A 17,432-nucleotide genomic window follows, 5' to 3' on the forward strand; every position below is an offset into this window, starting at 1 on the left:
TATATCTACTTGATTATTTTTGTATTTATGAAAACTGGATGGATAAATCTATATCACAATGGTCATTTTTGCTTAGTGGGTAAAAGCACACTCCTTACCTACTACACACTAAGATTATGTTTAAGAATGTACATGACAATATTGTTTGCATTAGAAAATCACAGATGTGAGATGGTATAACTTTAATTTTTGCAAAGTCTACTTTAAATGATGGTTCTTAAATGCTTCAACCTCCCTTCTAGCCCATCATCCACCAGAGGTAGTGGAAAAGAAAGGATATGGGGGAAGTGGACCTGTTTAGAAATTTGGAGCAACTCCTGTTTGTGTTGTCTGGAAATCAGCAGTTCAGTTCACAGGAGCCAGCAGCAGCAGCAGCTCGATCTACTTTATGGATATATCTGCACTCCAGTTCTGTAGAGTTGGGTTAGCAGCAGGGGTGGTACTACCTAGCAGAGACAGGTCTCAGCCTCTACACAAGTCAGCAGGAGGGACCAGAGACAACAAGAATACCAGGAAAAAGTTCTTGGCTGTACCTCACTCGAGAAGCAAAGATCAGCAAAGACATGAGACCAACAAGCATTGCACAGCTAGCTCTATAAGCAAGCCAACCTCAGCCCTCTTCACTGTCCATCGAGAGTTCTATTTATACTTCTTCCAAACATCACATGTTCTCTGCAAGTCTTGCCTCTCAGCATGTCTTGCCTCAGCACATGCATCTGTCTCAGCTGACATTATTCTGCCAATCAGCCCCAGTCCAAGGAAGCTTCAAGAAACTGCAGCACACCACCAGAAGGTTTTTGGTGTATTTCTCTTTATGGAGTCCTGACAAATGGAGGTCAACTACACAATGTAAGGTAAACCAATACATGTGCGTCCTTATTAAAGAATCCTTCAACATGTGTCCTTTCACATGCTTGCTTTAGCAGAACACCCTTTCTCCTGTGTTTGCCTCAGTGAAATGTCCATTTACAAGTCTGCCTTAGCCTTTCACCTGTGTCCACTTCAGAAAAACACTCCATCATGTGTTTGCCCAGCAAAGTACCATCTAACCCACTTTTCAAAGAACCTTTAAGTTTCCACTTCAGGATAGAGAGACGGCTCAGTGAGTGAAGGTACTTGTCAAGACTCATGCATGACCTGGGTTCAGTCCATTGAGAGGAGAAAACTTAAAGTTATCCTCTGACATCCACATACATGCTCTGACATATGTGCACTCTAACACAAAATAAAGGGCTCTTGAACAAAAACAAATGAAGGAAGGAAGAAAGCAACAGAGAAAGAAAGAGAAGAAAAGAAACATTTCTAACCCTTGCTCAGTGGTAGAATTCTGGTCTAACATGCATGTGGCTCTACATTTTAATCTCCAGCCTGTCAAAACAAACAAAAACTAAATTGTCCAGAAATAAGGAAATGCTGTTTTAAAAAACTACTGTACCCATATAATCTATTTAACAACCCTAAATCTATTTAATGTGACCTATTACTTATCTGTAATTATGTAGTGGCTGATGTAAGATACAGTTGAGTACAAACCAGCGCTGCAACATATTTCCATTTGTGACTAAGTAGATGTCAGTATATATTATTGTACATGTATAAAAATATTATTGTGAATGTATACAGACTTTTTAGAAAGACTCATAACATTACCACTGGGTGATAGGCCTTGGGCCTCCATTTGAGCAAGGAAAGCTTTACCTCGTATTTAATAGCCCCTTTATAGTTCTTACTTGTTTCTATGAGACACATGTGTTATCTTTATTATGGCAATCCAAATCCAGGTTAAACAGCACTCCAAAATGGTGTTGGTACTATGTTTCAGTTATGAAATTATCTTATTCACTAGTCACTTTACCTTCAAGAACAATAAAAAAGAGCATTATAGAGACTGAAAGCTAGACTTAGGGCTTAAAAACTTAAGAACTGACTGGAGTTCAGGTGGTCACATAAGGTTATCATTATAGCCTAATGAAAGTGACACCTCTACTTTCCAATTAAAACAAAGAGATGATGAAAGGGTTAAGAATTTTTAAAAACTCCTAACAGGCAAGCAGAACCAAGAGTGCAGGTCAGCTTGGTCGTGAGCTCTGTGTTTCAGGAACTTGGCTGACCACAAGATAGATGGCTGATTACGTACAGGCTCTTAGAGAATAGCCTATACAAAATGTTCCCCATGGCTGTTCCTTACACACTATCACAAACTGAATAATGGGCTGGGACTTTCCACAGATGCTCTCCAACAACCCTCCTTCACTCCCCCTGGGTTGTGATTTCCCCACTAAGTTGTGGTTTTTGGCTTTAAATTCTCTCTGTCTCCAAAGCCCTGGGGTCAGACCCCACTGCCCCTGCATGGGTCATGGGTCTTGACCTCAATATACTGATTAAAATATGCCTCTTGCTGATTGCATCAAGTTCAGTGTCTTGTGAGTTACTGGGGTGGCCACAAATTCCCGAGGCTTGGGTGAGGTCCTCCATTCGTGAGGGCCTTACAATGATTAGCCCCAAAGATTCTATGGTCTGAGAGATCTGAGTTACCATTAAGAATCTACTTCTTGGTTATCCGGTGACCTAAGGTATGTGGCTCTCCATAAGAAAAATCCTAAATAACATGGTTTAAAAGTAACAGAAGGTTTTTGTTGTTGTTGTAGTTGTTGTTGCTGCTGCTGCTTCCCCTTGCCCCCATCACAAAAGATAATCCAGAGGTGGGACTCTGGGGCTGTATGGTAGCCTTAGCTCCATGGTCACCAAAAACACAAACCCTTGTAACTTTCTTCTTTATCCTCCTGGAAAATGCTTCTATTTTCAAGATGCCTCATGATTCAAGGTGGCATTGAAAGATATTAAAAACTTATGAAAAATATAGAAAGTTTTTATGACCTCCTAGACCTGAGCAAAATAATGCAGGTTCACTAGTTCCAAGAAAGCTAAACTGAATGTAAGATTTCAGGTCTTCACTGCCCCAGGATACATTCCGGGAGGAGTACATTATCCCTGAGTCAGAGGACACTGGCTGGATTAACATTCCTCAAGCCTCAGGGAAGAGAACCCACCTGTGGGTGGGGAAGGCCCAAAGCAGGAAGACACACTCCTGACTACTAAGAAAGATGCAAGTCATCTGGGTGGTCCCAAGAACTGGCTGACCACAAGATGAATGGTTGGGCGAGATTACATTCTTGCAAAAGATAAGTGTATAAGATGGTTTCTGCATGACCCTAACTAAATTTGGGTTGGGACCTTTTAAGACTTTCTACTGTTTTTATGTTATGTTTCCTTGGTAACCCCCTCACCCCCCCCCCCCCCCGTTGGTTTGTGGTTCTGCCCTTTATAAGCCCTCCACTCGCAGCCGAGGGTCGCACTCCTCTGACCCTACGTGGGTCATGAGTCTCGGCCTCAGTCGACTGATCTCAAAATATACCTCATGCTGTTGCATCAAGAATGGTGTCTTGTGAGTTATTGGGGTGGCCGAGAATTTCTGAGGCTTGAGAGAGGTCCTCCCTTCATGGGGGGGGGGGGGTCTTACAGCATCACCAGTCGTTATACCAGAATACCAAATAGCAAGCAGGTATAAGGAAGAAAGGATAAAAAAAGGAAACTTGTCATTGATTAAATTTCTTTAAGTGGCCCAAGAAGTCTCACCGGATAGTTTTGCTTGGCTCTTGTGAGCAAAATGCTGATGTCATGATCAATCATAGCTGCAAGGGAGGCAAGGGAATGTAGTCTTCTAGCTGATCACATTGTTAGTGGGAATAAATCCAGCCTTGTGATACTAAGAGAGAAGAGCTTACAGGGTGGACACAGCCCCCAGAAACAGAAATAGAATGTTTATTTGAACTCGTGCACGTGCATGCTCTCTCTCTCTCTCTCTCTCTCTCTCTCTCTCTCTCTTCTCTCTTCTCTCTCTGTGTGCGTGTGTGCTTCTTTTTGACACAATATTTTGAGGCCCATATTGGCCTCAAAATTACTGTGTAGCTGAGAATGACCTTGATCTTTTGACTCTATTGCCTCCACTTCCAGAGTACTGGGTTTACAGGCATGTGTCATTTTGGCTGGTTTATGTGGTGATAGGAAAGTGCAAATCAGGGCTTAATGAATGCAAGCACTTTACCAACTGAGTCACATCCTCAACCCCAGACCTAAGCTTCACTCCTCTTACCAGTGACAAAGCTGATATTTCCACTTCTCTTATTTGGATACCTGAATTCAGTTTGCAATTAATCTTAAATGTGAGTAGAAAAAAACGGTATTAGCATCTTAATCTCCATAGATAATTATTTCTATGGACTGACTGACTTCCTTGATCCTTTTGTTGTTGTTGTTGAAGTGCAAAACAGAAGGAGAGTTATTCAATGTGGCAGTGTTGCAAAGAGGGACAAAGATCATGTGAACCCTCTGTGGTCGTTTGAATGAAAATGGCCCCCATAGGTTCACTGAAAGCTTGGTTCCCGGTTGAGGACTGTTTAGGAAGGGTCATGAGAAGTGGCCTTTGTGGAAGGTTTATCACTGGGGGTGGGGGTAGTGATAAACAAAGGTTTTAAAGGCCTATGCCATGCCCAGTCTGGCTGTCTCTGCCTCTGATTTGTGGGTTAGATGTAAACTCTCAGTTACTGCTCCAGTGCTATGCCTGCCTGCTTGCTGCCATGCTTCCTGCCGTAATGATCGTGGATGCACCCTCTGAAACTCTAAGCAGGCCCCAAACAAGTTCTTTCTTTCACATGTTGCCTTGTTCATGGTGTCTTCTCATAGCAATAGAACAGTAACTACAACAGCACTCAAGTCTATCTTGGGTCCAAGTGATAGTAACCTATATATAGAGGTCCAAGGATATGTACATCTAAGTTCCAGTCAAGGTGTGGTCCTGCCCACCATAGACTCACCCTTCTCTGGGCTTCAGTCTCATCCTATTAGGTGGTCTGACAAGTTGTTGGAACTGTGTGAAATCTCTTTCCAGAGACAAGTTCCTCCTTTGGCTGGTCCCTTTTCCTTTTTCCAGCATGAAATTCCTGGTGAAATTCCCATTTCTTTGGAGCCCATTGTTTCAATAGTGTGGTATTCAGACTGAGAGAAAGAAATTTCTCTCTCTCCCTCCCTTCTTCTCCCTCTCTCTCTCCTTCCCTTCCTTCCCTCCCTCCATTCTTCAATCCTCATTTCAGTTTTTGTAGTTTTATTTAAACATAGATAAAACATGCATGTGAGCTATCCATTTATTTTCTTTGTTTTGCAGCCTGGCATTAGGATTGGTGATGTTGATGGCCAGCTATGCTGCTCTTTCTGTGATGGCTTTGTGGGTTCTGGAAGAAACCTGAGCCATGTCAGCACAGTAAGATCTGGTGCACATCAGTAGCACTTCCAGTTCTTTGATGTATGGACCAGGAATTTCAGGAAGTGGCCAGGCAGCATGTGCTTAGTTTTTACTCACAACCAATGTTGGGCATCAGGATATGGCCCTTGGGTCTTCTCTGTATCCTACTATCAATACCTGTGGGTTTCTACCAGTTTAAATTCATTTTGCTGTGTCTGTTTTGTTGGTGCCAGATGGATGCCTTGCTCCTCTTTTTGATGATCCTGAGCTTCATCAGATGTCAGAGGACAGCCATAATGCCAAGAAGGAGATGGCAATCACCATATGAGAAAGGTGGAAGAAGAACAAGAGTGTTTTTAGAATAGCTTCATTTTTTCTTAAGGTTTTAACATAATTTAACAACAACAACAAAATGAGAAGACTCCATTAATGCCCAGTTTGTGGAACGTTTTCAGTGTTTTAGTGGGTTTGACATATGTTCATTATACACAATAATGAGTTTCATCATGACATTTTTGTACATATACATAATGTATTTTGGTTTCCTTTATTTACCCCATTGTCCTCTCTTGTCTCTTCTCATTTTCCTTATCCCTTTTATTTAGAATGCTATTTTATGGCTATATTTACTCTGTATATTTTGTTTTCTTATATGTAAAAGACCAAATACAAAATATTGTGCCAGAATTTTACTTTTCCAACTAGAACAAAAAACATATTTTTTTTCCCTTGGAAAGATGACATAAAAGAATTGTGTGCTGGCAAATGTATAGGATGGATTAATAGTCTTCTTTTCATAACTTGGGCAACAGTGGTCTTTTGTGACCTACAGAGACACACTATCTTCTAAGACAGAAGTGACATACATGCATGCCTACCATAAAAAGAACCTTGTGCAGGGAGTGCCACATACCCCAGGGAAAGCAGAAGGGAGTGACAGGAGAGAGCAGCAATGCCTTTTATGGCTTCCTTTCAGAAACTGGCTTCTTATGCCCTTTGCATTTCACTTCCTGCATAATGAGGTTCATGCATAATGAGATTCTCTGCTACTTGTGTTGTTTCTATTTGGCAACCAGTTCTATTTCTACTGTACTTCAAAGGAAAAAAAAAGACCCTTGAAATATCGTAGGAAATGGTCCTAGGCAAAAATAGAAAGGAAATTGACTACTTGTAGAGAAATGAAAAGTTGGAAAGAGCAAGTTACTATAAATGTAGCACAGGTGTGCAGGAGATGTGAGTTCGGAGTCAATGATGGGCACAGTCTGCCATGGTTTTAGCTTCCCTTCATCTTTTAATCTATCTATCTCTCTCTCTCTCTCTCTCTCTCTCTCTCTCTCTCTCTCTCTCTCTCTCTCTCTCTGTTCATGTACATAAATATGGGTGCGCATGTACCACAGTACATGTGTAAAGGTCAGAAGACAGCCTTGGATGTTGGTCCTTGCCTTCTTTTTTGGAAACAGAGTCTTTCGTACACTGTGTACAGCAGGCTCACTGGCCTGTGAGCTTCTGGGGATTCTTTTGCCCTTGCTTCCCATCGCAGCATAGGAATATTAGGATTAAAGATGTGTGCTAACATGTCTGGCTTTATGTGGACTTGAACTCAGGTCTTCATGCAGGAGGTTATTGTCTCTCAGTCCTGTGTTAGAATACCTTTGAGTTGAGAAAGACTTTAAATATTCAAATATTCTATATATCTAGAGAAGTATTAGAAAAATTCATTCTTGGTATAAATTCACTTTTGTTGCAGTTCTTATCTTTTAATTTATTTTTTAGTTGTTGTCGTTCTCTCTCTCTCTCTCTCTCTCTCTCTCTCTCTCTCTCTCTCTCTCTCTCTCTCTCTCTCTCCTCTCTGCCTGAGGTTAATGTTGGGTGTCTTCTTCAGTCCCTCTCCATCTTATTTTTTGAGACAGGCTCTCACACTGAACCTAGAGTTCAAAGCTAGACTCACAAACCAGCATGTCTCAGTGTACTTCTTGTCTTTTCCTATGCAGTGTTGGGATTATACATTTATACTGGGTCTTAGTCAGTGTTCTATTGCTGTGAAGAGACACCATGACTACACCAACTTTTATAAAAGAAAGTACTTAATTGAGGCTGGCTTACAGTTTTAGAGGGTTAGTCCATTATCATCATGCAGCGAGCATGGCAACATATAGGCAGACATGGCATTGGTGACCAGCTGAGGGTTCTATCTACATCTGGATCTGCAGGCAACAGGAAGAGAGAAAGACAGTAGGCCTGGCTTGAGAATTTGAAACCACAAAGCCTACCCCCAATGACACATTTCCCCCATCAAGGTCACACCTACTCCAACAAAGCCACACCTCCTAATCTCTGTCAAGTAATGCTATTCCCTAATTGACCAAAGCATTCAAACATATGAGCCTATGGGAGCCTTTCTTATTTGAACCATCACACGGTGCCTTGCCTAGCTTTTCTACATAGATTCTAGAGGATCAAATTCAGGTCTTCATGCTTGCATAACTGAGATATCTTCCTTGTTTTATTTATTTATTTTTTTCTGACACATGGTCTCTTGCAGCTTTAAACTTGTGATGTATCAGAGGGTAATCTTCAACTCCTAGTCCTCCTGCCTCCATCTCCCAATGCTGGAATTACAGGCATGTATCACCAACATCTGGTTATTTTTTAGTAATCTTAATGGTAGCTTTATTTACATATAATTTGACTACCACAGAACTCACCTAGCTAATGTCTAACATTTGATGGTTTTGGCAGTCAGAGGATTATACAGCTGTCAGTACAGTTTTTTTTTTCCCAGGGAGTTGTTAAGGGATTGAACCCAGGATCTCATGATAAGATCTGCAACTCTCATCAATTGAGTCTAGAATATTTCCATCACTTCATAAGAAAATTTTTGAACTCAGCATGATGGCAACAAACTGCCATTCCACCGACTGAGAGAAGGAGGCAGGAGTACTACCAAGTTAGAAGCCCTCATAAGCTATAGACTTGAGACTATACCCTATAGAGTTGATTATAGACACTCTGTGTCTATGGATTTGTTATTCTGGAGATTTTGTATGCTAGGTGGAATCAAAGAATGTTCAGATAACCTATATGTGGCTATGATTTCACCATTTTCAGGAACAGAATCACATCAGTTAAACAGATGAGAGAAACTCATATTTGTCAATAAATGGCATAATCACAAAACCAGACCAATAATTTGTCCAACAGAAACAAAAAGATGGAATTTGGCTATTTATTCACTTATTATAATAACTGAACTACTTGAAAATTCACATTGAAGAGTCTTTATCTCATTTTGTTTCCACTCAGAAACTAGGCCATAGACTATTTGCTACCCATCCTAAGTGTAAGGTACTTTGCTTCAGCAGCTGATCTGCCTGTATGAGTTGCTCTGAGGTAAGAAATTGTAGTCTCTGGTTTAGCACCTCATAGTACAATATCAGGAGGCTAGGTAAAGTAACCTTTGTTCTATCTGGGCAGTAATTGCTGGGCTCTAATTTGAAGTCTCTGGAAGAAAAGGGGAGGGAGGCCTGTCTCTGCTCTTTGTTCTCAGCACTTATATGACTTTCAGTGTGTGTGTTCACTATGAGTTTGCACATAAATTCAGGTCAAAAAATTAAATAAGAGGGTTACAAGGGAGACTGTCTACATGCATATCCACTAGGAGAAATTATCTGGCTAAACATTTGTTACTAGCTTTCAGGTTCATGGAGAGTTAAAAACCATAACTAAGTTGTCCTTAAAGTTTTGTATAAATAAACCCAGTCAATATTTTATCTCCTGTCCTTGCACCTGTGTACATCCTTAGCTCCTTCTTTATGACCTTCAGTTAATGGTTTTTATAACCCCTTGGAATGTGCTCAAGGTTTTAAAAGTCTGTTATCTCAGAAGCATTTAAGCAGTTCTGTTATAAAAGGGGCTCGAATATCTTTGTTGGCATCACCATCCTTAGGCAGTGGTGACCCTAGCATGCTGCTTGTTTCTGAAGAACAAAAGCTCTTTGTTTTTGCATACTATTTTAGTCTGGGGTCTTCCTTCAGTGATACTCAAACCCTAACAACACTTATATGCTAAAACCATATTCTTGACTCACACTATTCATTTTGAAAAGGATGTTGCTCTTGGTATTTCTTTCATGCTTTGGCCTTTCTGCCAAGTTCCAAATTTAAGCCTTGCCATTCTCTCTGAGCTCATAAAAAAGGGAAGGGTTCAGATACATACAGAACAGAGCAATAGAGAAGTAGTTCCTGCCTTTTAAAGTTTAGAAGCCTCAGCAGGATGGCTCAGTTGTCAAAAGTGCTTGCTGCCAAGCCTAACCAGCTGAGTTTGATTCCTGGGAACTACAGGGTAGAGTAAGAGAACGGACTTCTGAAAATTGTCCTTAGGCCTCCATGTAATACACACACACACACACACACACACACACACACACACACACACACACCATAAAAAAATAAAGTTTGGAAGCCTGGTCCTTCTGGCAGATTTATGTAGTGTTATTAGCTGGACAATATTAAAAACTAGTGTTCATTGGAATGAAGCTGTACCCCCCTATGAGGGAGGGGTACCTTGATTTCATTTGCTTTCTGTCATGGAAGCCAGCAGCAGAACTATCTTTAGCTGGCACCCAGGGGTGATAGGGGAAATACTTGAATTCTAACCAGGTTTTTAAATGAACTCTGTACCTAGACCCCAGAGGGGGTCAGAGAAGTTAATCACATCTCTAGTGCCTTAAAGACAGCTTCTTAAGCCCAGTACGATGGCACATACCTTTAACTCCAGTGTTGTAGTAAATATTAATTGGGGTTTCTACCCCACCTTTGATCATTTAGTTCCCAAATAAGAGACACAAAATCTTTATATTTATAATAACCCTTAATAAAGCATTAGAGCTGGGTAGATATCAACCCTCTATGTTATTTTTTTCTACGTTTCTGTCCATAACCCCAAAGATATCACTTGCCATGTTCTGCCTGGGCTGCCAACAGGCTGGTTTCTCCAACCTGGCCCTCAATGGCCATGTGCTCGTGATCCACCTACCCCATGGAGCTAGCTTCCTTCCTTCCTTCCTTCCTTCCTTCCTTCCTTCCTTCCTTCCTTCCTCCCTCCCTCCCTCCCTCCCTCCCTCCTTCTGTTCCTTCCTTCCTTCCTTTCCTCCTCCTCCTCCTCCTTCTTCTTCTCCCCCCCCCCATATCTACCTCAGACACCAAGCCCTGGGAACCAAAGACCCACCTACTGCCCAGCTACAGGCTATAGGGATCTTTATTAACTTGGGGGGGGGGCAGGTTTAAACAACAAAAACTGGTATACGTGAGGATCTCCCTGTCTTGAGGCACTTATACCCCAGGAGACAAAAAAAATAGCATTAAAATACATAGCACCAGACCAAACCTCAACATCCCAGCACTTAGGAGGCAGATCTCTGTGAGTTTGAGGATCACCTGTTCTACATAATGAGTTCCAGGACAGCCAGAGCTACATAGAGAGATCATGTCACAGCTTCTTAATTTGTATTATGTTTACAAAAATTTAGTTTGTGTGGCTATACTGGTGGAGATCAGAGAGCAACTTGCAGGAGTCATCTCTCTCCTTCCAGTGTTGAGTACCAAAAATTAAACTCAAGTCATTAGGTTTGGCAGGAAGTTAAGAAACTGTCTGAGCTCTCCTGCTGGTTCTTGCTGCTGTTGCTTTAATGATTTTTAGTTTCACCATTTTAAAAGTCTCTGTATATGTGTGTCTGTGGGAGTGTGCATGTGAGTGCAGCTGCCCTAGAAGGGTAGAGGTATCAGATACCCTGGGGCTGGAGTTATGGATGGTTACCAGATGCTCAGTGTGGGTGCTGGGAACTAAACTCAGGTCCTCAGGAAGAGCAGCACGTGCTTTTAATGGTCGAGCCATCCTGCTGGTTCCAGCTGCTTGCTTCTTGATGCAATGTTTGCATACTAGTGCTAGTTGACAATCAGTACTGTGCAACAGAGCTGTGGCTGATGATGGGTGTGCTATCCACTAAGCTGCTGAACACCTGAAATGTCTCAAGTGTGACTCAGACCATATTCAATGATACATGTGGCTACCATCTGCCACACTGGGCAGTGAAGATGTTTCCATCATTGAAGAAAGTTCTTCTGGGGAGCACTGCTCCTCTGGAAACCAGCCCTGAGCTATATAACCTGTAACTGATTTGGAAGCTACTGGAGTGGGAAAACAGGCAGCTGGAAAGGGGAGCTCTGAGAAGCAGGCCTGCACATGGACAGATGGGACCCTGTCAGCCTCAGGAGTTCTGGGAATCAGCAGAATGCACACCTTAGGATCAACTTGTGCCTAATGTCATGGAGTTGGCATATTTCTCCAGCACTTTCCCCTTGTCTGGTTCTCGTGACATTTTGGGCACTTCTCCCTGTCCATAACAAGGGAGGACATTGTGCCCTTAAAGGTTCTCAGTCACAAAACAGAGCAGTCAGTGCTGCCAGGGCCTACAATACTGGTACACATGGGGCTTGCTCTCTCGCTCCAGATCTCCAGGCTCAACTATGTTTTTTATATACCTTCAGAGTTGTCTCATATGTATTTTTTTAATTTCATTTTTATAAATGGCTTTATTCTATACATGCACTCCTACATCACCTTTTTCTACTTAATTGTATGTCTCAGAAATATTCCATTGGAGTAATTTCTTTGATTTTTCTCTTCTTGGCTGTCTTTAGTACAAACAAGTTCAGACTAAAAGAGAAAAAGACCTTCAGGGGCTTGGCTGAAAGAACACAAGGAGCCTCATGTTTGGCTTATAGATTTCAAAGGCAAGCTGTTGTTGAGACTACAGTTTGCTTTAAGTCATTTCAGGATGGTGATTTTCCTGTTAAAAATACAAACAGGAGTTTGCTTGGTGATAAACTCAGGCAGTGTGTGGGCTGATTAGATAATGGAGTAGGCAATCAACGCATTAACCTCCCAGGATGACTGCAGCAGCAGAAGGAAGCCGACTCCTAGTCAAGGTAGCTTCCAGCATGGGGATCCAAGTTGTGTGTTCAGGCCACACCACCTGTCAGCCATGTTACTTTTGATGTCTCTTGAATGTCTTCTAGGCCTAGTATCTTCTTTTTCTATCTCCATTCACACACCCCAGGCTGGTCTTGAAAGATCCCTATGTATCTTTTTCAACTTCTGAGACCTTCTTCACCTCCAGATTGCTGCGATTATAAGCATTTTCCACCATGCACAGTTAAGGAAGAATACATAACACACACTCCTCTTAACTTTCTCCTCTTTGGTAAGTATGATAATGGTTGTTGGAACCAGGTTGTGTCCTGCTCTAAGTTCCTTCCATACTGTGTAAAACTAGGTTTGCAGACTGTCCTTTGCCTTGACAGACTCCATTTTATAAGCAGCTTTTGACTCTATTTGAGGATGGAAAATGACTCTGCACCTTGGAGGACACCTAAAAACAATTTGTCCCATAGCATCCAAATGGCACAGGTTGCCATCCTATAACTTTATCAAAGTACACTGGAAGTATAGGGAGACATGGGACTATTACAAATCACATTAGGATAACAAAGCCCAAAAACTTATTTGATACACTAGACTGAGAAAAGTTTGCAATATTCTCATCTGAACACCATACAGAGGCAGAGAAAGACACCTAAGATTGACGCTGATGGCACCATAGACGTCTGGGATAGGGTGTGTGTGTGTGTATAAAGTTGGGATAAAATGGCCAGTATTAAGGAAAGCAGGACAACTTGGCGATTGCTGTCAACACAATCATCACACCTTGTAAATTTATTGTTATTCAACAATTCTGATATTGTGGAAAGACACTCTTGTTCATTTATGTTTTGCAAACAGCATGCTCATGACTATGGATTTGCATACTGCATTCTTTCTCAATGAATTTGTAAGAATAAACACATTCAGGTCTATGTAAGCCAGGCTAGTCCATGAGTCACATATGTGTGTTCTAGGTAACAACGAGTATGAGTATTGGACACTACAGTTAAGAGAAGAGTAAGTTACATACACTTCTATCTTTCCTCCTTTTCGACACTTAGCCACAAATAAAGAGGGTATCTATGTATTACTTGAAGCCCCTCTGCATGAGTTGTCACCCTTCAAATTTGAGTTATGTCCTGTATATAGAACAGCCGGCCCTGTTGTGACTTTTTCATAAACCTGTAGCCTCTTCAACATCAGCTCCCCCATTTCCATCATCCTTCCATGCAGCAGTCATGAGCATCTATGTTACTTTGTGGGAATCACTTGAAAATCCTGAAGGTTTAGTTTGTGCATCCTCAATCGCACTGTGATAAAGGTCATCAGTCTGGACCTCACATCATTCTAGTGTTTCTGCAACCCAAGGAAGAGAACGGAAAGTATGATTGTGCACAGGCTTATAATGACTTCTGTTTGTTTCTCATTGGCCAGCACAAACCATATGACTCAGCGACTCCCAGGCACAGTATGGTAGCTGGGAAAAGGACTAGAAGTGTCTGCTCACAGCTCTAAGGAAGCAGCAGCTGTTTCTTCTCTCCCTATGGTTTACTGGATAAAGGTGACATGTAACAGCTGCTGAATACTGAGCCTCCTAGTTGGTTGCAGGGTACTTGGTGCCTGAAGTCTTGATAGTGTGAATCCAGCAGGAGTATTGGCTTTCCATTCCTTCTCTTCTAGCTTCTATTGAAAATGGTCTTTACTTCAGGGATGGGGTAGGTAAAAGCAGGGGTGGGTCTGTGGTCTTTTATTCTCTTAGCAGTTAATATCAAACAAATGAAAGATATTCATGCATGTAATTTAAGAGTCAAATAGTCAAGCACAGAATGTAGCTCAGTTGGTAGAGGGCCCTTTTCATTTCTCCACAGAGCTTAAAAAGTTGGTAAAGACTTGTGATTTTAAGTTTATTTTTTTAATTATTTAAAAATCATTCAGGGCTACACAAAGAAACCCTGTCTCAAAAAAAAAAAAAAAAAAAAACCCAAAAAAAACCAAAAAAATTTTTAATCTCTGTCTCTGTGTGTGTGTGTGCGCACACACATGAATGTACATGCTATGTATATGCCATGACACACATGTGGTAGTCAGAGTAAAACATTCAGGAAAGGAACTGGTTTTGGCATCCAACCTTGGTGAGCTAAGGTAGAGACCTTAGCTGGTTGCTTCTGCCACACTGCGTATTCCAGGCTACTTGGCTCAGTGATTTCTGGGTAGCTCTCCTGTTTCTGCCTGCCATCTTGCTAAAGAAGTGGGATTACAAACACCACACACATCCAGCTTTTTACATGGGTTACAGGCCTGGAGGAAGCTTTGGTCCTTGTTTGTATGAAGCTAATGCCTCCACCTGGTGAGCTATCTTAATTTGTTTTCTAAAATATGTTTTATTTTTGACACATCATGTTTGTAAGTAGATATGGGGTACAGTATAATAGTTCAGTACATGGGCAAATGCATACTGACTCATTCGGAATAATTAGTATTTCTATGTTCCCAAATGTTTATCATTTATGGGTTGAAAGTCTTCATAATTTTCTAGTTATTTTGAATCACACCATAAATTTTATAGACAGTAGTTAATCTATTGTGTTATAGAACACTAGGACTAATTTCTCTTTAGTATCCACTATCTAGCCTCTCTAAGTGACATTTGGGCATGGCAAAGGATATGTGTGTGTGTGTGTGTTTGTGTGTGTGTGTGTGTGTATGTAGTGGTTTATGTGGATACCTAGATGTTCTCTTATTTAACTTTTCTCATACTGACATAAACAAGTTAAGGAAGGAAAGGATTATCTTGGTTCATGGCTTTAAAGGATCACAGTGTGTCATAGTGGGGAAGGCATGGCAAAGCTGCAACATGGTGGTAGGAAGGTATACCAGAGTCAGCCCAAAATTTTGAGAGCTTAGGCTAGAACCAAAAAATATGTATAGCCTTCAAGTCTACCCCAATTCAGCTACCTCCAATAGACTGGTCCCAGTTCCCATATGTATCACAAAACACCGAAAGAGCCTCACCACCTAGGGACAAGAGGTTCAAACACATGAGTCTATGGAAGACATTTTACATTCTAACCAAATCAGAGAGTTATGTGGAGAAAAGATTGTAAGAAAGCAAGGGTGGGTAGGGAGCTATTGAATGATTCCTGATTTCAAACAGATGGCACTGTTTGAATAGTATGGAGGTTTGTATGACAATGACCTCATAGGCTCATATGTTTGAATGCTTGGTTCCCAGTTAGTAGAACTGTTTGGGAAGGATTAGGAGGTGGAGTCTTATTAGAGGAGGTGTGCCACTGGGGGTAGGTTTTGAGCTTTGAAAAGCCCACACCAGGTGTTCTCTCTCTCTCTCTCTCTCTCTCTCTCTCTCTCTCTCTCTCTCTCTCTCTTCCTCTCTTTCCCTCTCTCCCCCCAGCTTGTGGATAAGATGTGAGCTTTCAGCTACATCTCCAGAACCATCTCCTACCTGCCTGCCTGCCACCTCACTCCCACCATGATGATCAAGGACTAGCACTGTGAAACTGTAAGCAAGACTCCAGTTAAATGCTTCCTTTTAGAAAATCCCTTGGTCATGGTGTTTCCTCACAGCAACAGAATAGTAACTAAGGCAGATAGGGAGGGAAGGGTATGATGTGAGACATAGGCAGAGCCAGCAAGATTTCGGATGGATTTGTTGAAGGACTCAAAGGGTTGAGTGGCTGAGAGATCTAGAAATATGGAGTTGTCATTTCTGCCCCATCTCTCACATCTATCTTCTGCTCCGTTCTACTGCCATTTTCACAGCTTAGGTCCCATTGGTTCTCATTGTTGTTATTTCCTTCAAACAGATCTTTGTGGGAAATAGATTTGTTCAGTTTAGGCCTTTGTAAAGATTTGACAGTTGCTTACCTAGTCCATAGTAGAACACGGAAAACCTTCTCCAGTTCAAATACTATTTTTCTCCTCTGAAATTTAGTCAGAAATTAATCATCAGTACAAGGTATTAAGAGATACTGGAACCTTAAAGAGATGTTTAGGGCTCTGTCCTCATGAATGGATTAGTTCATATAAGTCCACTCTAAACCCAAGTTTATCTAGCTCTCATGTACATTCACTGTATTCCATCACATGGTTCCATCATTGCCTAAGGACTGTTAGCAAGAGTATCATGTAAACTGCTAGTACCTGGCAAACATTAACTCTCAGTGAATATATCTACTTTGAACATTTCATATCAACGTATGTGTGTGTGTGTTTCTATCTAGCCTTTTAATGATCTAATGTTTCTAGGTTTCTATTCCAGGCACTTATCCTTCCAATAGTGGGTCTTCTTAAGTTCCACCACTGGCTCTTTTTTTTTCCTTTTAGCCTTTGTAGCCATCTGTGGTGGTTTGAATATGCTTGGCCCATGGGAAGTGGCATTATTAGGAGGTGTGGCCTTATTGGAGGAGATGTAGACTTGTTAGAAGACTTACGTCACTGTGAGGGTGGGTTTTGAGGTCTCTTTCTATGCTCAAGCTCCACCCAGTACAGAAGAGAGACACTTTTCCTGGCAGCCCTGTGGAAGCCAGTCTCTTCTTTTGGCTACCTTCAGATCAAGATGTAAAACTCTCAGTTCCTTCTCCAGCACCAAGTCTGCCTGCATGATACCATGCTTTCCACCATGACGATGATGAACTGAATTTCTGAAACTGTAAGCCAGCTCCAATTAACTGTTGTCCTTTAAGAGTTGCCTTGGTCATGGTGTCTCTTTACAGCAATGGAAATCCTAACTAAGACACCACCCTAAATAGTTTATTCTACTTCCTACAAATAGACTCACAGTTGATGGCTCAGACTTCTCTTTCAGTTTTTCAGCAAATGCCCATCTGCAATTCCAGGCAATGGAGACAGAGACTCAAGTCTCCCATTCCAAGAGATGGGGCTCACTCAAATCTTTCCCTCCAACTGCAGATGTAAAGCACATAACAGAGGTAAGAACTCAGAAAGCCTCAAAACCCAGATCAGTCTTCTGTCTTGATATGCCCCTGTTTGAGGGGTTTGGGCAACTTCAAGTCCATTTTTTTTTTAAATTTAGGCAATGAGAAATTGACCTTCAGAGGTATGCTGGGACCAAATCATGTAATGTACATGAAGTGTTTAGCACACAGTGTCACCAATCAATCACACATTTCCCATC

At 41.5% G+C, this 17,432-nt stretch overlaps 1 protein-coding gene and 1 pseudogene across 2 annotated transcripts in view; both read right to left on the reverse strand.

The window, feature by feature from the left end:
* Positions 1–17,432, reverse strand: part of Gemin8 (gem nuclear organelle associated protein 8) — a 49,838-nt gene that overhangs the window by 11,449 nt on the left and 20,957 nt on the right. The window contains exon 5 of one of the 2 annotated variants that reach the window (XM_076918871.1): positions 10,454–17,200. The exons of the other annotated variant lie outside the window; for it this stretch is intronic. Within the exon in view, the coding sequence (XP_076774986.1) occupies positions 17,179–17,200 (22 nt within the window). The 3' untranslated portion in view covers positions 10,454–17,178. Of the gene's footprint in view, positions 1–10,453; positions 17,201–17,432 lie in introns of those variants that run through there. 2 annotated transcript variants of the gene reach the window in all.
* Positions 5,162–10,364, reverse strand: LOC117694298 (large ribosomal subunit protein eL32 pseudogene; annotated as a pseudogene).

The sequence above is a fragment of the Arvicanthis niloticus genome, chromosome X, assembly GCF_011762505.2.
Source record: "Arvicanthis niloticus isolate mArvNil1 chromosome X, mArvNil1.pat.X, whole genome shotgun sequence".
NCBI lineage: Eukaryota > Metazoa > Chordata > Mammalia > Rodentia > Muridae > Arvicanthis > Arvicanthis niloticus.